At 34.4% G+C, this 17,191-nt stretch overlaps 1 protein-coding gene across 1 annotated transcript in view; it reads left to right on the top strand.

Moving 5' to 3' along the window:
- The window catches only part of ROCK2 (Rho associated coiled-coil containing protein kinase 2), a 142,764-nt gene that overhangs the window by 72,136 nt on the left and 53,437 nt on the right, over positions 1-17,191 (top strand). The window contains exons 4-5 of the mRNA XM_078055974.1: positions 5,531-5,668; positions 16,135-16,395. Coding sequence (XP_077912100.1) covers positions 5,531-5,668; positions 16,135-16,395 — 399 coding nt within the window. The remainder of the gene's footprint in view (positions 1-5,530; positions 5,669-16,134; positions 16,396-17,191) is intronic.

The raw sequence follows: 17,191 nt of genomic DNA, 5'->3' as shown, positions 1-17,191 counted from the left end.
AGCATTTGCTTTGAGCCAATTTGCTAATTCGATACAAATCAGTTAAAAATCTGGTCTATCTGTTGTGGAAGGGTTTTCTGGTTTTCAGATGAGGATCCTTTATCTCCTAATTCCGTGCCCACCACCCATGTTTTCATATTGCTTTCACATGTGTTTATTTTCAGCGTTCTATAAATGTCTACAAATAAAAGGAATTGTTATTCTAGTTTCATAATTTAATATAAAAGATATAATCTGTGACCCTTATCATAACTTTGACCCTTTGCATATAGAATTCTTTTTATGTAAAATTAAAGCATATCAAAACACTTCAAATTTTAAATTTAAAATATTTTAAAATGAGAAGTTATGTAACTTATTGATATATTAACCTTTGTAATTGTTACTTGATCAGGCAGTTTTTCTTCTGGGCTGTATTTTCTTTATATCCATAGTGATATTTGGTTTACTTATTATATCAAATACTGAGAGGGGATGTTAAAATTTCCAACTAAAACTATGGATTTGTCTGTTTCTGTCTTTAGTTCTGTCATTTTTTGTTTCATGAATTTTAAAGCTCATTTATTAGATGCATACATATTTAGAATTTTTATGCCTTACTGGTGAATTTTACTCCTTTTATCTGCATTTACCCCCCTTTTTTCTTTGCTTTGAAGTCTACTTTATCTGTTACTAATATTGCTCTGTCAGTTTTCTTATCCTTGCTGTTTGTGTGGTACATCTTATTCTAAAAGTCCTTTTATTTTCAATCTATTTGGTCTTAATATTTAAAATATATGAGATTAGGTTTTGCCTTTTTAATCAATTCTGATAATTTCTGTTTATGAATTGGAGTGTTTAGTCTATTTATATTTACCCATATTTTATAATGTTTAATTGCTTTTCAGGCCTTGGAGTCATTGTTTCATTTTCATTTATTTGTTTTTCTCCTTATTCTTCAGATTGATTTGTCTTCAGGTTCACAGACTTCTCTTCTGTCTCCATTCTTTATTAAGCCCTTCTAATGAATTTTTCATTTTTGTTATTTTTCAGTTAAAGAAATTCTAGTTTCTTTTTTACGGTTTGTATTTCTCTGTTGATATTTTCCTCTATTCACTCATTGTGACTACTTTTTCCTTTTTTTCTTTAACATATTTTCCTTTAGTTATTCCAACATCTTTGTAAGAGATATTTAAAGTGTTTGTTAGCTAAGGTCAGTGTTTTGGGGGTTGTTTTCTATTGACTGCTTTTTTTCTTGATGATGAGTCACACTTTCCTTTTGTGCCTAATAAGTACTTTTTATTTACTTATTTATTTTTTAAATGCCTAGATTATTTTTTTTAAACATTTATTTATTTATTTGACACAGAGAGAGAGCACAAACAGGGGCAGTGGCAGGGGGAGAGGGAGAAGCAGGCTCCTCACTGAGCAGGGAGCCCAATGCGGGACTCCATCCCAGGACCCTGGGATCATGACCCGAGCCGAAGGCAGACACTTAACCGACTGAGCCACCCAAGTGCCCCAATAAGTAATTTTTTAAATATATACTGATCCTTACAGATATATGATAGAGATTTTTTGTTAGTTACTTTTCCTTGATGTGTTCATTTTCATTCTAATAATCTGTCCAATTGCCTGATGATCACCCTTAACTTGTGCACACTGAGTTTTATACTTTGTGCAAAAAGACCAAGTTGTTTCCCAGTCCTTTTAACTGGTAGGACTGAACCTCAAACTCTGCTCCTCTTTTGATCTTTTAGGGATTGGCATTACTAGGCTTTGTTAGCTAGTACTAGAACCTCTTGCTTTAGCGCATGGTTCTTTCTCCTAAGCTGTCTCACCTGAATGCTCAGGAAATAGCAAGGTTTCTCCATTCTTGTTTGGCTGGAAGTTGATTTTTGTTCTAATGTTATTTAACCTCCAGTGTCTCTGTTTTGTTATCAAGCCCAGAGCAGTTGATCCCTGGTAAACTTTGGGTACTTTCTCTTTGGATACTCCAGCCCTTGGCAAAGGACTCATATGGTACTTCTAGAGACCTTTTGCATAGCTCTTTAAGGTCCTGTTTCCTGCCCAGCATAATCCAGCTACCTCATTTTTCTTGAACTCTGATCTCTGCCTTCTCAATTCAGCAGGACCACTGTACTTAGCTTAGATGATCACTTGTATGCTTGTTGGGATATTGCCTTCAAGCAGAGTGTCTGGGCAGTTATGGGGGTTGACTTGGTGAGTTTTTCTCCTCTCAGGGATTATAGTCTTGTGCTGCCTAATTTACCAGGCCTGAAAACTGTTGCTTCATATATTTTGCCATTTTGATTGTTGTTTACAGTGTGAGGGCTGGTTTGTATCAGTTTCTGTATCATAGCCAAAGATGCATGATTTGGAGTATATATCTTTATTGTTTAATGCTAAGACCCTTTTCTGTCTTTTCTGTGAGTGATTTGCTCACGTCCATACAACAAATAAAATTCTTACTGGTATTTGTTAGGAGGAAAATCTCTCTATTAAAAAGGTACAGCATTGTATGATTTTTCTAAAATTTTGTTTCATTTTATACAGTATCTGATCTGTAAAGTATGATGGTTCTTAAATATCTTCTCTGGGGAGGACATGAGCATTCCTTTGGTTTACCTTATTTTCATCAATATAAGTACTGATTCTAAACGTGCACAGTACTTGATGAGAGATAACTAGAAATATTACCTGTTGGATTTTTCATAAAACTGCAAGTTAATAGCAAATTAATAGAAAAAAATTTTTTTTCACAGACATTAATTCATTCATCAAATATTTAGTATCTGTTTTAATTGCCAGTGCTGGCATTGTATTTGACACTGAGGATATAATAGAGAATAAAATGGGCATGGGTAACCCCTAACTTTGTTGAACTTATATTCTAATGTGGGAGATAGACAAATACAAGGAAACAACATAAAAAAAGTCACAAGGTATGGTATCTGCTAGGAAGACAAATGGAGTTCTGAGGTAGAGAACAATGAGTTCCTACTTTGGATAGAGTGATCACTCCTTTGAGAAGTTTATATTTCAGCTGAATGAAGGAGCTAGTCTCTGGGGAAGAGATGAAGTCAGGGACTGTGATGGATTTTCTGTTACCTTCCCAGTACCTGTAACGATCTTGAGGAAAGGTATATTAGAGGAACTGAAAGAAGGTGGTAAGTATGGTTGAAATATGAACAAGGGAAAGAAAATGATGAGATTTAAATTGGGAAGGTGGTTATAGGCTAGATCATTTAGATCTCTGTAGATTTTTGTCAGGAACTCAATTGCCTCTTCTTTCATCCAACCCTCAGTAGGATGACCATATAATTTGTTGTACAAATAATGGCATACTTCTGAGTGAAAAAAAGCAGTAACTGAATGGAAGACTGTGCTGACCAATGTAATCTGGCCCTGTTCTGGGGAAATCATCCTAATAGTGGCTGTACATATGTAGAAATGGCATAGATAAGTGGTTACTAGCATGGATTCTGGATGCAGACTACTGTACCTTCATTTTTAATTTTTTTAAAAAAGATTTTATTTATCTATTTGAGAGAGAGAGAGCAAGTGCACAGGAAGGGACGGGGGGCGAGGGAGAAGGAGAGAGAATCTCAAGCAGACTCTATGCTGAGCACAGAGCTTGACACAGGGCTCTATGTCACGACCCAGAAATCATGACCTGAGCTGAAACCAAGAGTCTGACACAACCAACTGGCCACCCAGGTGCCCCAGACTACTGTATCTTTTAATCTTGATTTCTACTCATTGTATAACCCTCAGCAAGTTAATTTCCCTGTGCCTCAAATTTCTCATTTGTAACATGGGGAAGTAATACCTCATTAGGATTGTTACGAAGATTAAATAATACATTTATGAAAACACACTGTGCCTGCTTTGTAGTAAGCACCTACTCAGTAAATTCATTCTTTTAGCAAATATTTATTCAGAGGTTATTATGTGCCAGGCATTTTACTAGGCACTGTGTATTAAGCAGTGAACAAAACACAAAAATCCTTGCCTTCATTGGGCTTAATTTCTAGTGCAAGACATAATAAAATAAAAGTAAAAAATAAGGTATAAGATGGTAATAAGTGCAATGGAGCAAAAGCAAGGAAGAAGGAATGGAATAGGGAATATGTGGGTAGCCGAGGGTGGCTGTAAATTGAAAAATTGAAGTAGCTTGATCAGAGTAGGCCTCACTTAGAAGGTAACATCTGAGCAGGGATCTGAAGGAAGTGAGGGATTGGGTCCTGCTTTAAGGGCTGATTCCAGGCAGAGAGAATAACACATGCGGAGATGAAATGAGAAACTATTGGGGTTTTAAAACAGGAGTGACAGGAAATGGTTTATGTTTTTGAAGGATCACCAGACTGTGGGTGGGTGGGAGTGACAGCAGGGAAACCAGTTTAGGTTATTGTAGGTAATGGACATAAAAGATTTAGATCAGGGTGTTGTTATCAGTGGAGGTAGTTAGAGATGACTGGATTCTGAAACTATTTGAAGGTAGGAATGACATGATTTGCTGATGAGTTTGATGAGCTGTGTGAGAGAAAAAGAGGAGCCAAAGATTTTTAGCCAGAGCAACTAACTGGAAGGATGAAGATGCCATTTACTAAAATGGGGAAGACTGTAGGAGGAATAAATTCAGGGGTGATGATTTGGAGTTCAGTTTTGGACATCCTGTTAGATATCCAAGTATAAATGCTAGCAGTCAGTATTTATTATTAATTATTCAGTAAATGTTAACAATTATAATCGTCAGGTATTTATTGGCTCTGTGGTAGAGTTTGCTGTGGTATATTTAGGATTAAAATGATGGTCAAAAAAAGATACTGTTTTTGCCCTTGTGGAAGTTATAATCTAATAAGGAAGATAAGAATTGATCAAGTAGGGATGCTTGGGTGGCTCAGTTGGTTAAGCATCTGCCTTTGGCTCAGGTCATGATCCTAGGGTCCTGGGATTGAGTCCCGCGTTGGGCTCCTTGCTCAGCAGGGAGCCTGCTTCTCCCTCAGCCTGCCACTCCTGCATGTACGGGCGCTCTCTCTCCGACAAATAAATAAATAAAATCTTTAAAAAAAAAAAAGGAATTGCTCAAATAATCATGTTGGTGGTAGTTTTTTTTCTTAACATAAAAAAACCTTTTAAGTAGGATACTTTGAAAGAAATAAAGATGACTTAACAAAATCACAAGTATCCCTTGATATCTAAATTTATTAGGTTCTGTTCAGATAGCGATACATGTACATACCTTGAAAATTTCTCATTTAACAATATCTTGTTCTTAAAATTGGTTAGCTTAATTAACATGGAGGAATGAAGCTTTATGAATTTATGGAACCTAGCATTTAAAGGTATTGTGTATTTCATGAAATATTTAGGCTGTTGGGAATTTTCTCTTCTTTTTTTCCATTAAAGATGTTGTGCTTTTACTTTTTATTAGTTAGCTAAAGGTCATTTTGTTTTATAACTGAAGTCTTTAATAATAGAATTATAGTATGATATGTTGTTCACCTTTCTCTCACAAAATTATTTTTGTGTTTTAATAAATCTACAGGTTCGTCATAAGGCATCACAGAAGGTTTATGCTATGAAGCTTCTTAGTAAGTTTGAAATGATAAAAAGATCTGATTCTGCTTTTTTCTGGGAAGAGAGAGATATTATGGCCTTTGCCAACAGTCCCTGGGTGGTTCAGGTAAGCATACAGACTTTTATAAGTTTATTTCCCTTTTTTGTAAGTGCTTATTATTCATAAGATATGATTTTATATGCTAAAAATCCTATATCTCACTCACATAGTAATAGTGCAGTCATTTTTAATAAGGTCGGATTCAATATGCTTGTTTAATGTTCCTAAATAGTATGTCATATAGACATGACATGTAATACTTGAATTGGTGTATGAAAGCAAGTATTATTTGCAACTTTTAAAAAATTCCTTTATGAACAATTAGATTGGTTACCAGAATGCCATTATTCCCTGCCTACACTCTCGTGATTTACATAGTAGGAACAATAATCAGCCTGTCTCAAAAAAACCCAAAACTTCCTACAATAAAAATTTTGAAAATTCTCCTGTAGTCCTTTATATATTACCTATAATAGAAGACAGTATTGTGCTTCCTAATTGAGCCTCTTACTTGACTGTAAAGTAAGGAATTTATGGTTGTATTTTGCCTCCTTTTCAATTATATCCCTCATTAACTTTGCTTCTCTAAAGATGTTTTTATACTAATATCTAATTCTGCAAACATTTTTGAACAAGTATCATGAGTAAGATTAGGTATGTACCAATGCATGTTCAGAATGCTTACTTAAATTATTTGGGTGTTTGATACCTTGCTTGTGGAAGGCAATTTGCGGGTAAAAAATTTGCCACATGGATGACTATGTAATTTAAAAGCTCATTATTATTGCTTTGTTAATGATGTTGAGCCCCAATGTTCCTTCTCTCTACTTAATTTTTTATTGTAGCTACTGAATAGAAATTCTGATATGTATAGCTAAAACTAAAATTTTTGTAGCAAATTATATATTATGATAATTAAGGAATGATGGTAATAAATTATTCCACTTTTAGTTTTAAATTGCTTTCATAGCAACAGAATCATTGCCATTTCTAGTTTATCAGTTCATATACTGGTGTCTTTGATCTTTAATTCTGCTTAATGGACCTTTTTAAAGTGTTCATTGAGATAAAGAGGTAATGGATCTGTGGAAACCAGTCAACAGTGAAACATTGTAAATTGAAAAAGTAACATTATAATTCTGGCTTTCATTTGTTTATCTCTGGTAAAGGACATTCCATGCACCATTATATTTATATGTTTGAAATGTATAACTTTGTGGGGAAACTTGTCAAAATGCCTGACTTAATTCTATTTATTGATTTAATTCATTGATTTTCAATATATTTATAGAGTTTCACTACATATTAGTATATTTATGTTTCAGTATATTTATAGAACATTTTTGTGCCTCAAAAAAGAAACCCTGAACCAATTGGCAGTTATTCTCCAATCCTCCCTGACTCCAACTCCTGGCAACCACTGGTCTGCTTTCTTTGTCTGTGGATTTGCCTATTCTGGATATTTCATATAAATGGGATCGTAAAATATATGGTCTTCTGTGATATCTTCTTTCATTTAGCATAATGTTTTCACTGTTCATTCGTGGTATAGCATGTATCAGCCCTTCATTTCTTTTTATGGCTGAATAATCGTCTGTTGTATGGATATCCCACATTTTCTTTGTTCATCAATTAATGGACAGACACATAGGTTGTTTCTATCTTTTGGCTAATGTGCATGATGCTGCTGTGACTTCTTTCATATGGATTTTGGTACATAGTTTATACGTTTCTGTTAGGGATCTACCTTGGAGTGAAATTAATGGGTCATAAGATAATGCCTGTAATCAATTTCAGTAGATTATTTCTAACAGTTTGCCAAATCTCAGTGCTTATTTTTTTCACGATTGTTGAATATTTAATTGTATGAAGGCCCCCATACTTTGTTACTGTACTCTTTACTAGAGATGGCTCTTTTTATTTTTCTTTCTTTCTTTTTTTTTTTTTTTAAAGATTTTATTCATTTATTTGACACAGAGAGAGAGAGACAGCTAGAGAGGGAACACAAGCAGGGGGAGTGGGAGAGGGAGAAGCAGGCTCCTGGCCGAGCAGGGAGCCCGATGCGGGGCTCGATCCCAGGACCCTGGGATCATGACCTGAGCTGAAGGCAGACGCTTAACGACTGAGCCACCCAGGTGCCCCTCTTTTTATTTTTCTTATATAAATTCTGATACAACATAAATCTTTGACCTCTCCATATTTCATAGAGATAATATTCTTAGTGTGATTTGAATTCGATAGATGAATATTGTCACATTTAAGAACTTATTCCTTTGCTGATAGAGGAGACTTTTTTTAAAAAGCCATCTATTATATTCGGTTTGCTGTGTTCTTTGCCTGTTTTTCTAATGTCCATACTTTTATGGTGAACACTTCCTTACTTTTCTGTATAGTTTCATACACCCAAGTAGGTGTACACCCTTTAATACTTCAGTTTACTTTTGGCTTTTTTTAAAATTTAGTTTAGGTATCCCTTTTAAGTCTCTCAATCTATTTTCATTCCTCTTTTTCTTTTTCTTTTTCTTTTGTCTCATCAGTTTATTTGTTGAAGAAATGGGGCTTTTGTTGATTTCATCCTTGTGTAGTTTAACATGTTCCTCTCTCGTTTGTATTTTTTGAGTTGCTAATTGGATATAGTAGATCAGAGTCAGGTGTGTTTTTTGGGAGAGTGGCAGAACAACTTCAAGGGTAGTGTTTTGTTCTGTTAGGGGGCTAATGTCTGGTTATTTCTCTGTTGTTTTACCAGCGATTTGTGCTTAATGCCTAGGTCTATTAATTTATTAAGGATTTCAAAATGGTGATATTCCAATTCAGTAATTCCTCCCCCCGCCCACTCCCCAGTCATTCCTTTTTTTATTATAGTGACTGGAATAGTTCTATAAAGAAAATATTCCCCCATTTACTATTTGGTTACCCAGTAGTATAATTCACAGAGGAAGGACAGGATAAATACTTTATTCTTTCCTTATATTTACCAGTTTTCAAAGTAAGGGATTAATTTCCTTTTATCCTCTAAAGGTGAACAATTTGGGGGGAGTTACCAGTTTGAACTCATGGACTTAAAACCTATTTGATGTGTTTTAGTCCTTTGAGTATCTTATTGATGCTCAAATTGTGACACTTTTGGCAAGTGACATCCTGTTCAGGTTGATTCCTGAGTCCTTTGGACATAGCTGTAGCAGTCTTTGATAGCTTGCTGTCTGATATAATGGGATGTTCCAGACCAATCTTGTACAGTTTCTGTCCTTGACATAGAATTAACTGTGCTTATAGGTCCATCTTTTGTACACATGTGAATATTTCCTTAGAATAGATCCCTAGCATTGGGTTTGCTAGGTCGTATGGTGTGCACATTTGACATTTTGATAGATAGTGCCAAATTGCTTTGTAAAAAAAGGTTTTTACAAGTTTATATTACTCTATTTAATATTTTTATTTTACTACATTTTTAGCCAATACTGGATATTGTAGTTATTTAAATTTTTATTAGTTGCATCCTCAAGAAAAAAAGATGTTATTGTGCTAAGGTGCATTTCCTTGGTTAATTATGAGGTTCAGGATATTTCATATGTTTATTAGTAATTTGTATTCCTTTATTGCTTATCCCATTTTTCTGTATGTCATTTTGCTTTTTTAAAATTGATTTATTAGCATGCTGATAGACCCTGTATATTAATATATATATGTTGGAAATATATTCTGTGTTACCTATGTTGGAAATATATTCTCTTGGACTGTTAACTTGTCTGTTGCTTATTGAATTTTTAAAAGTAGATGTAGTCAAATCTATGTATTCTGTATTTTGATTCTCGCTGGGGAATACATTCCCCAGCCCAATATTATGAAAATATTCTCTTATACTTTAACTTTTTTATATTTTAATTTTGGGAGGGGCAGGAGTCTATTTCTGAGTCACCAGGAATTTATTTTTTTATATGAAGTCAGATTTGTTTATCCCAAATGGGCAGCCACTTTTCCCAGTGCCGTTTGTAGAAAAACCTGTCTTTTTCCCATGAAGTAAATGAAATGTCCTTTATATCATAGACTAAATTACCATATACACGTGAATTTCTTTTGACTCTGTTCTATTACTTTGATTTGTTATTTCTCCTGCACTAAAATCACCCCCGTTGTTTTAATTTCTGTAGTTTTTCATATTTGGTAGGGCGAGTCTTCTCATTGTTCTCCTTTTATATTTTTGTGGCAATTCTTAACATTTTTTTCTGTGAAGTTAGAATTAGCCTTTCGTTCTGTTAAAAAATACAGTTAAAATTTTTTCTTGCATTGCTTTAATTGGTAGATTTTTTGGGTTGTTTTGATTATTTTGAAATATTAAGTCCTCCCGTAACAATATAGTATATCCCTCTGTATAGAACTTGATTTTCAGTAAAGCCATGTTACTTTTTCCCATCAAATATCTTCAGAAGAAAGTTATGCATAAGAAAACTAGTTTTTAGGGCGCCTGGGTGGCTCAGTTGGTTAAGCAACTGCCTTCGGCTCAGGTCATGGTCCTGGAGTCCCTGGATCGAGTCCCGCATCGGGCTCCCTGCTTGGCGGGGAGTCTGCTTCTCCCTCTGCCCCTCCCCCCTCTCATGTGCTCTCTCTCATTCTCTCTCTCTCAAATAAATAAATAAAATCTTTAAAAAAAAAAAAAAAAGAAAACTAGTTTTTAAATATATAGATATTACAAGATGCAAAAAAACAGCATTGGTTCAGTCTTTCAGTACAGTGTTGAGTTAGTAGAAGTTTTTTATCCTTATCTTTTTTATTATGTTAAACTTCATTGGGTAGTCCTCTAGTATTTAACGATTAAACCTGATGTTTGCTGAAGCTTTCTGATTAAGGCAGAGAGGCCTGTCCATCTGTGTTTAGCTTACCAAGTATTTTTTAATCAGGAATAATGTTGAAGTATTTGAAGTGTGCTCTTCAGCTGCTTTTAAGATGGTTTTCTTGTTTAATCTGTTAGTATAGTACACTAAAAAAAATAAATTTCAAGGTAGTATAAGATAAAAGGTAAATGCTATTTGCTATAAATTTATATTCTCCATAGAGTACTGAATTTGATTTACTAATATTTTAGGTAATTGTCCATCTGTTTGCATAAGTGACATTTGACCTTTGATTTAATTGTTTTTTTTAACATGGGCTTTTTTGGTTGGTTTTCATATTCTGGTGAGACTACCCTAATAAACATAGTTGGGAAGCTCACCACTTTTTTCTGAGCTTTGGTACAGTTTATATAAAATAGAAACTATTCATTCTATGAGGCTGGATTGAACTTACTTGCATATCTTTCAAGAAAAATTTTTCAATATATTTGATGATAAGTTTTTTACCACGAATATTTATTATGATAAATTCTAAACATCCCAAAGTAGAAAGAAGGTATATTGAATCCCCATGTACTGTTCAGTCAGCTTCAATAATTACCAACCATGGCCAGTCTTATTTCAGTCACACCAGAAATTGGCAGACTTTTTTGTAAAGGGGCAGATGGTACCTACTTTAGGTTTTTTAGCCCAAGAGATAGAATGTTGATAACTTATATAACAAGAAAACAAATTTCTATAAATTTTTTATTGATGAAATTCAAAATGTGATAAGTACAATTTTTAAAAATACAAGTCTATTAAGGAGAATAATTAACTTATTTTCTGGGGCAATAACAGTTTGTTTAATTGGGGTTCACAATTAGTGTTTCCTGTCAGAATTGTAGATGTTCTGTTAATGTGTAGTAAGATTTTTTTATGTATTCATCTTATTAGAAAATAATCTTTTCACATAGGTTAGGTTCTGCCAAATACTATTATCCACCGGCATCTGATTTATCTTTTATTAATAGACTTTATTTTTTAAACAGTTTTACATTTGGGGCGCCTGGGTGGCTCAGTCGTTAAGCGTCTGCCTTCGGCTCAGGTCATGATCCCAGGATCCTGGGATCGAGCCCCGCATCAGGCTCCCTGCTCCGCGGGAAGCCTGCTTCTCCCTCTCCCACTCCCCCTGCTTGTGTTCCCTCTCTTGCTGTGTCTCTCTCTGTCAAATAAATAAATAAAATCTTTAAAAAAAATAAACAGTTTTACATTTATAGAAAAATTGAGCAGATAGAGAGCCCCAACCCCGGACAGTCTTCCTCTGTTTACATCTTACTTGAGTAAGGTACATTTGTTATAATGAATGAACCAATATTGATACATTATATTAACTGAAGTCTATAATTTATTCAGATTTTCTTGGTTTTTACCTAATGCTCTTTTTTCTGGTCTAGGATCCCATCCAGGATAGTATGTTACATTTAGTTATCCTATCTTCTTAGGCTCCTCTTGGCTATGGCAGTTTCTCAGACTTTTTCTTGTTTTTAACGACCTTTACAGCTTTAAGGATTACTTGTCAGTTATATTTAGGATGTGTATAGTCTTCTATTAGAATTTGTCTGATGTTTTTCTCATTATTTAGACTAGGGTTATGAGTTTTTAGAGAAAGACTATAGAGGGAAAATGCCATTTTCATCATGTATCCAGCGTATATACCAGTACTTTATCTATAACTGTTGATGTTGACCTTGAGCATATGACTCTGATTAAGCATATTTATCACTTGGAAGACATATATAGAATTCTGTTAAATTCTCGTCTTGATATTTACCTTTTAGAAAAGTCATTACATTGCAGGTTGGTCACTTCCAACTGAAGGTTAGGCAGAAGCTTCTCAATTGCAGAGTTTGTTTATTTATTTAAATGATTTTATTTATTTGAGAGAGAGAGCACAAGCAAGGGTAGCAGCGGAGGGAGGAAGAGAAGCAGGCTCTCTGCTGAGCAGGGAGCCTGATGTGGGGCTCGATCCCAGGACCCTGGGATCATGACCTGAGCCAAAGGCAGACACTTAACCGACTGAGCCACCCAGGTGCCCCTCAATTGCAGAGTTTAAATGGATTTTGAAACATGGATATTTGCTTTGCACTTACATTCAGGTCAAAAAAATGCTGTTGGAACTGTGGGACTGTCATTTGAGCTCAGAAAATACATCCATTGCCAATTTGTGTAGGAGTGGAGATCTCACTTCTTGTTTTGATTTTAATAGCATGGGAAGCATAAAAAGTAGCTTGATGTTAGTTGTTATTAAAAGCTTAAGTTTTGTGGGGCACCTTGGTGGCTCAGTTGGTTAAGCATCTGACTCTGGATTTTGGCTGGGGTCATGATCTCAGGATGGTGGGATCGAGCCCCACCTCTGGCTCCAAGCTCAGTAGGGAGTCTACTTGGGCTTCTCTCTCCCTCTCCCGCTTCCCCTGTGCATGCTCTCTCTTGCGTGCACTCTCTCTCTAAAATAAATAAAATCTTTTTAAAAAGCGCTATTTTACGTTGTCATTTTAGGTTATATTAATTAAGAAACGTTGTCAAGTCTGCAGCTAAAGCTAATTTAGAAAGCTATTGAGTGTTCCATAATAGTAGTTGAGGGTGGTCTTGATCAGACAAATTTCGGTCTCAGCTCTAAGCTCAAATAATTGCAATAAAACTTTACCAGTGCTAAGCCATTGAACTGCTGTATGGTAGCGTGAGGATATTCAGCATCTATTTCTGACAAAAATTCACAGAACAGATGATGACGGTTAAGTCCACAAGAACAAATAACAACCATTAATACTACTCATTTATTTATTATACAAGGGATTCAAATATATTTTCCACTGAGTACTTATTGATCAGTATTACAGAGAATAACTATAGATTTTAAATATCACACATTTTCACAAGCTTTGTAAATTTGTCCAATGAAGCCTTCTTCTGTTCCACATGTATTTTTACCCCCATCTTTTGTTAAAACACCTTACCAGATTCTACTTCAGGTTGTACTGAATTAGTGTTTTCTCAACTTCTTTGAAAATATTTTTGCCTGTAGTTCATCTATGCAGACTGTTTATAGAGGCTTATTTTTTACTCACATCAAACTTGGCACTTACTCCTCCAGTAACTGGTAATGACTGCATAATACCAGTAACATCTGTTGACTCATTAAGAGCCGAGGAAAACCACTCGAAATCATTTGCTTTGTTTTTAAATTGACTACTGATATTGCCACCAGTGTCCTCAACTCTTTGAGCAGCTGTCGTTGAAAGACTGAGAGTCTTGCGTTGATTTTCTCTAGACGCATTTCTTCAGCTGATGCAATCAAACACAACTTAATTAATTCACCATTGGTGAATGGCTTTTCTTGGTTGCCTAATAAATAAGCCATCTGGAAACGTTCTTTGGTTTCAGTCTTACATACATTTAGCAAATTTTAACATTTTTCCATCGTTAATTTTAAGCTTTTAATTTTGAAAACATTGCAAGAATTCTTGAAATACTTTTTGTTCTCCTACCCAGTCTTTTCTCCCTTTTTTCCTTCTGAGAGATAGCTGCTGTCCTAAAACTCGTATATATTTTTTCTGTACTCAGTCCCTCCATTCCTCCTTCCCAATTAGATCTTCTGTCAACCTCTTATTTTCTCACGTGATTTTTGACTAATTCAGGTTTTTCTCTCTTGAGTCAGTTTCTATTTTCTGCAACCGTATCTGTCTTCTCTTTGACTTTTCTATTGAATGGAGTATATGTAAATTTCTTAGTTAACTTTTTTTTGTTGTTTTACTTAAAAAATACCTTTTTTTTTTGCTTTTCTTTTTAATTATTTTCTGCTTTTAAAAAAATTCCCTATCTCCTGTTTTCTTTGGGTTTATATTTTTCTTTTCTAGTTTCTTTATCTGCCTAATTTTTATTGTCAGTCATTATTTTCCAATGCAGATATCTGTTCGAATATTGGGTAGTGAAAGGTTAAGGAGAGATACCTACAAATGCATTTGAAGTTATAAATTTCCTGTTGAGTTCTGCTTTAATTTTATCATGCTTTTTTTAAAAAAATGATTTTATTTGTGACATACACAGAGAAATACATAAAACAAGCAGCAGAAAGATTTATTACAGAGCAAACACCCATGTATTTACTTCCCAGGTCAAAAAATAAACATTGCCAGACCCCAGAAGTTCTCTTGTGCTCTTTCCCAATCACTGCCTCCATGTGTTCCTCCCAAATTAACCACTCCTCTGATTTTATTAGTAATCATTTTCTTGCTTTTCTTTCTAGTGTACCACCTAAACAAGCACTCAGGAACTATAGCTTTCCTGTTTATTGAATTTTATATAAGTGATATCACTGATTCAATATCTCTTCTTTTGTCTCTGGCTTTTTTGTTCAACATTATGTTGGCATGAGTTACCTACATTGCTACAGTTTATTAGTTTCATTGCTGTGTTTTATTCCATTGCATGTATATACCACAATTTGTTGGTATATTTCAAAATTGTATTTGTTACAAGTAGTGTAAATGTTTTTTATTCTGTTGGGTTTACTCCTAGGAGTAGCATTTTTGGGTACTTACAATCAATCTCAGTAGGTGGTGGTGACAGCTTGTTTTTCAGTGTGGTTATAGAAGTTTAGTTTGTAAGTTTCCTTTGTCCCTGCCAGCACTTGGTATTATCAGTTTTAAAATTTTTGGTCATTTTTGGTCATTTTTGTGCATGCAAAGTGGTGTCTCACAGAGGTTTAAATTCATCTTTCTCTAATGAGATTTCATACCTTTTCATCTTTGAGTATCTTCCTTTGTGAAATGCCTGCTTAATTCTTCTTCATTTTCCTATTAGGACGGCCGTTGATTTAAAAGAATTGATTTGTAGGAATTCTTTTTATTTATTCTGAGTATGAGTTCTTGGTTTTGTTCTATGTTTTCCCTGTTTGTTTGTGGAAACCTTTTCTGTTTGCATTGCTTGCTTCTGGGGGGTGGGTTGGGACATGTTGGGTGGACTGTACAAATAACTTTTCTTCTGAATTTGTGGTTCCCATGCCCCTGGGGAGTCAGTAGCAACCTCGCTTGGTGTGATTTCTCTGGTCCCAATGCCGCTGCTCTAGTCTGCGCGCCACTAGCTGCTTATGAGCAAGATGATGGGGAATAGGAGAGAGGAGAAGGCCCTATTCTAAGTGTGGCTGCCCGCAACTCACTCTTTTCCACTGGTGTGGTGCTTACTCCCTCTTCTCTTATCTATTGAATGTGGTATCTTTTAGGTTTTTCTCAACTGCTCCTACCCCCTCAGCTTTCTTTTTTGTGAGTTAGGTGCAGTAGCTTGTTTTGTTTTCAGAAAGCTGTTTTTTTAAATTATGAATTCTTCTGTCATTCTTTCACCTTTTACGTCCCTCCTTCTGTTTCTCTTTTAAAATATCTCTATTTAAATAGATTCTTATATTCTCTAAGAGGGAAAATGATTCATTTATGTATATTTTTCAGCATGAAGAAGTTAACTATATAAAAAGCTTTGTCTGATACCTGTTTTTCCATTAGGGATGTCCAAATCTAAAATCAAAGGTTTCATAAAATTCAACTCTTTTGGTTGTAAAATAATTTGTCTTTTTCAGTAGTAATAATTGTTTTGGGTTTTGTTCCATTTAAGCTTTGGGTTTTTTTTTTTTTCTTAAAATTTTTTTTTTTCCTTTCTCGTTTTGTTTTACAGCTCTTTTGTGCTTTTCAAGATGATAAGTATCTGTACATGGTAATGGAGTACATGCCTGGTGGAGATCTTGTAAACCTTATGAGTAACTATGATGTACCTGAAAAATGGGCCAAATTTTATACTGCTGAAGTTGTTCTTGCTCTGGATGCCATACACTCCATGGGCTTAATTCACAGAGATGTAAAACCTGACAACATGCTCTTGGATAAACATGGACATCTAAAGTTGGCAGATTTTGGCACATGTATGAAGATGGATGAAGTAAGTAATAAGCAAGTAAAAAAAAAATGCTAGTTTTTTAAAAACAAAAATGAAGGAAGCTTCAAATCTTGACTTTATAGTTTTAAACAAAGATAAATTTAGTTTTGCTGTGTAGTGACTTAAAATAAAACTTCTTTTTTTTTTTTTACTGATCATTCATCTAGCTACAGAGTGCTTTATTTCCTATATAGTACTAGATTTGGTAAATACAAGAGAAATAAAAATACAGATAACTTAGGTATCTCCCCATAGAATGGTGACAAGCAATTAAAACTAGTTCATGTGCAAAATGATCCAGGTGAAGAATAGGACACAAAATATACATTAAGGTACATGGGTATTATTTCCATCACCATTATTATTTCTGTATTTTTCCTTTAAAAAGAAAAAAGCTAAGGTAAGAAGTTTATGTTACTGTCTCCTACCAACCCTGTCTGCATCAGTCATATCGAATAAATTTAGGAACATCATCTATTGTGTACTTTACCTGTTGAACAATTCACATTATAATTAATAGATTCAGTAGTTTTAACCTCATAGCTAATTATGATGTTGATTTATTTTTGTTGCAAAATTTATATCTCTTCTCTTTTTCTTTTTAAGTATATATATAATTCCTGGCAGTAGTTCCTAATGGGGAGGAATCATGGTTTTTTTGTTGTTGTTGTTGTTGTTGTTTGTTTTTTTTGTTTGCTTGTATTTCTCTGTTGGATCTAGGGGGTGATTTATATGTATCAGACTCTTTAATGTTAGTGTGTGTTGACAACAAACTAGATACTATCTTTTGTATGGTTTT

The sequence above is a fragment of the Halichoerus grypus genome, chromosome 10 (assembly GCF_964656455.1).
Source record: "Halichoerus grypus chromosome 10, mHalGry1.hap1.1, whole genome shotgun sequence".
Lineage (NCBI taxonomy): Eukaryota > Metazoa > Chordata > Mammalia > Carnivora > Phocidae > Halichoerus > Halichoerus grypus.
The sequence above is the reverse complement of the archived record's forward strand: the minus strand, read 5'-3'. Positions and strand labels throughout refer to the sequence as shown.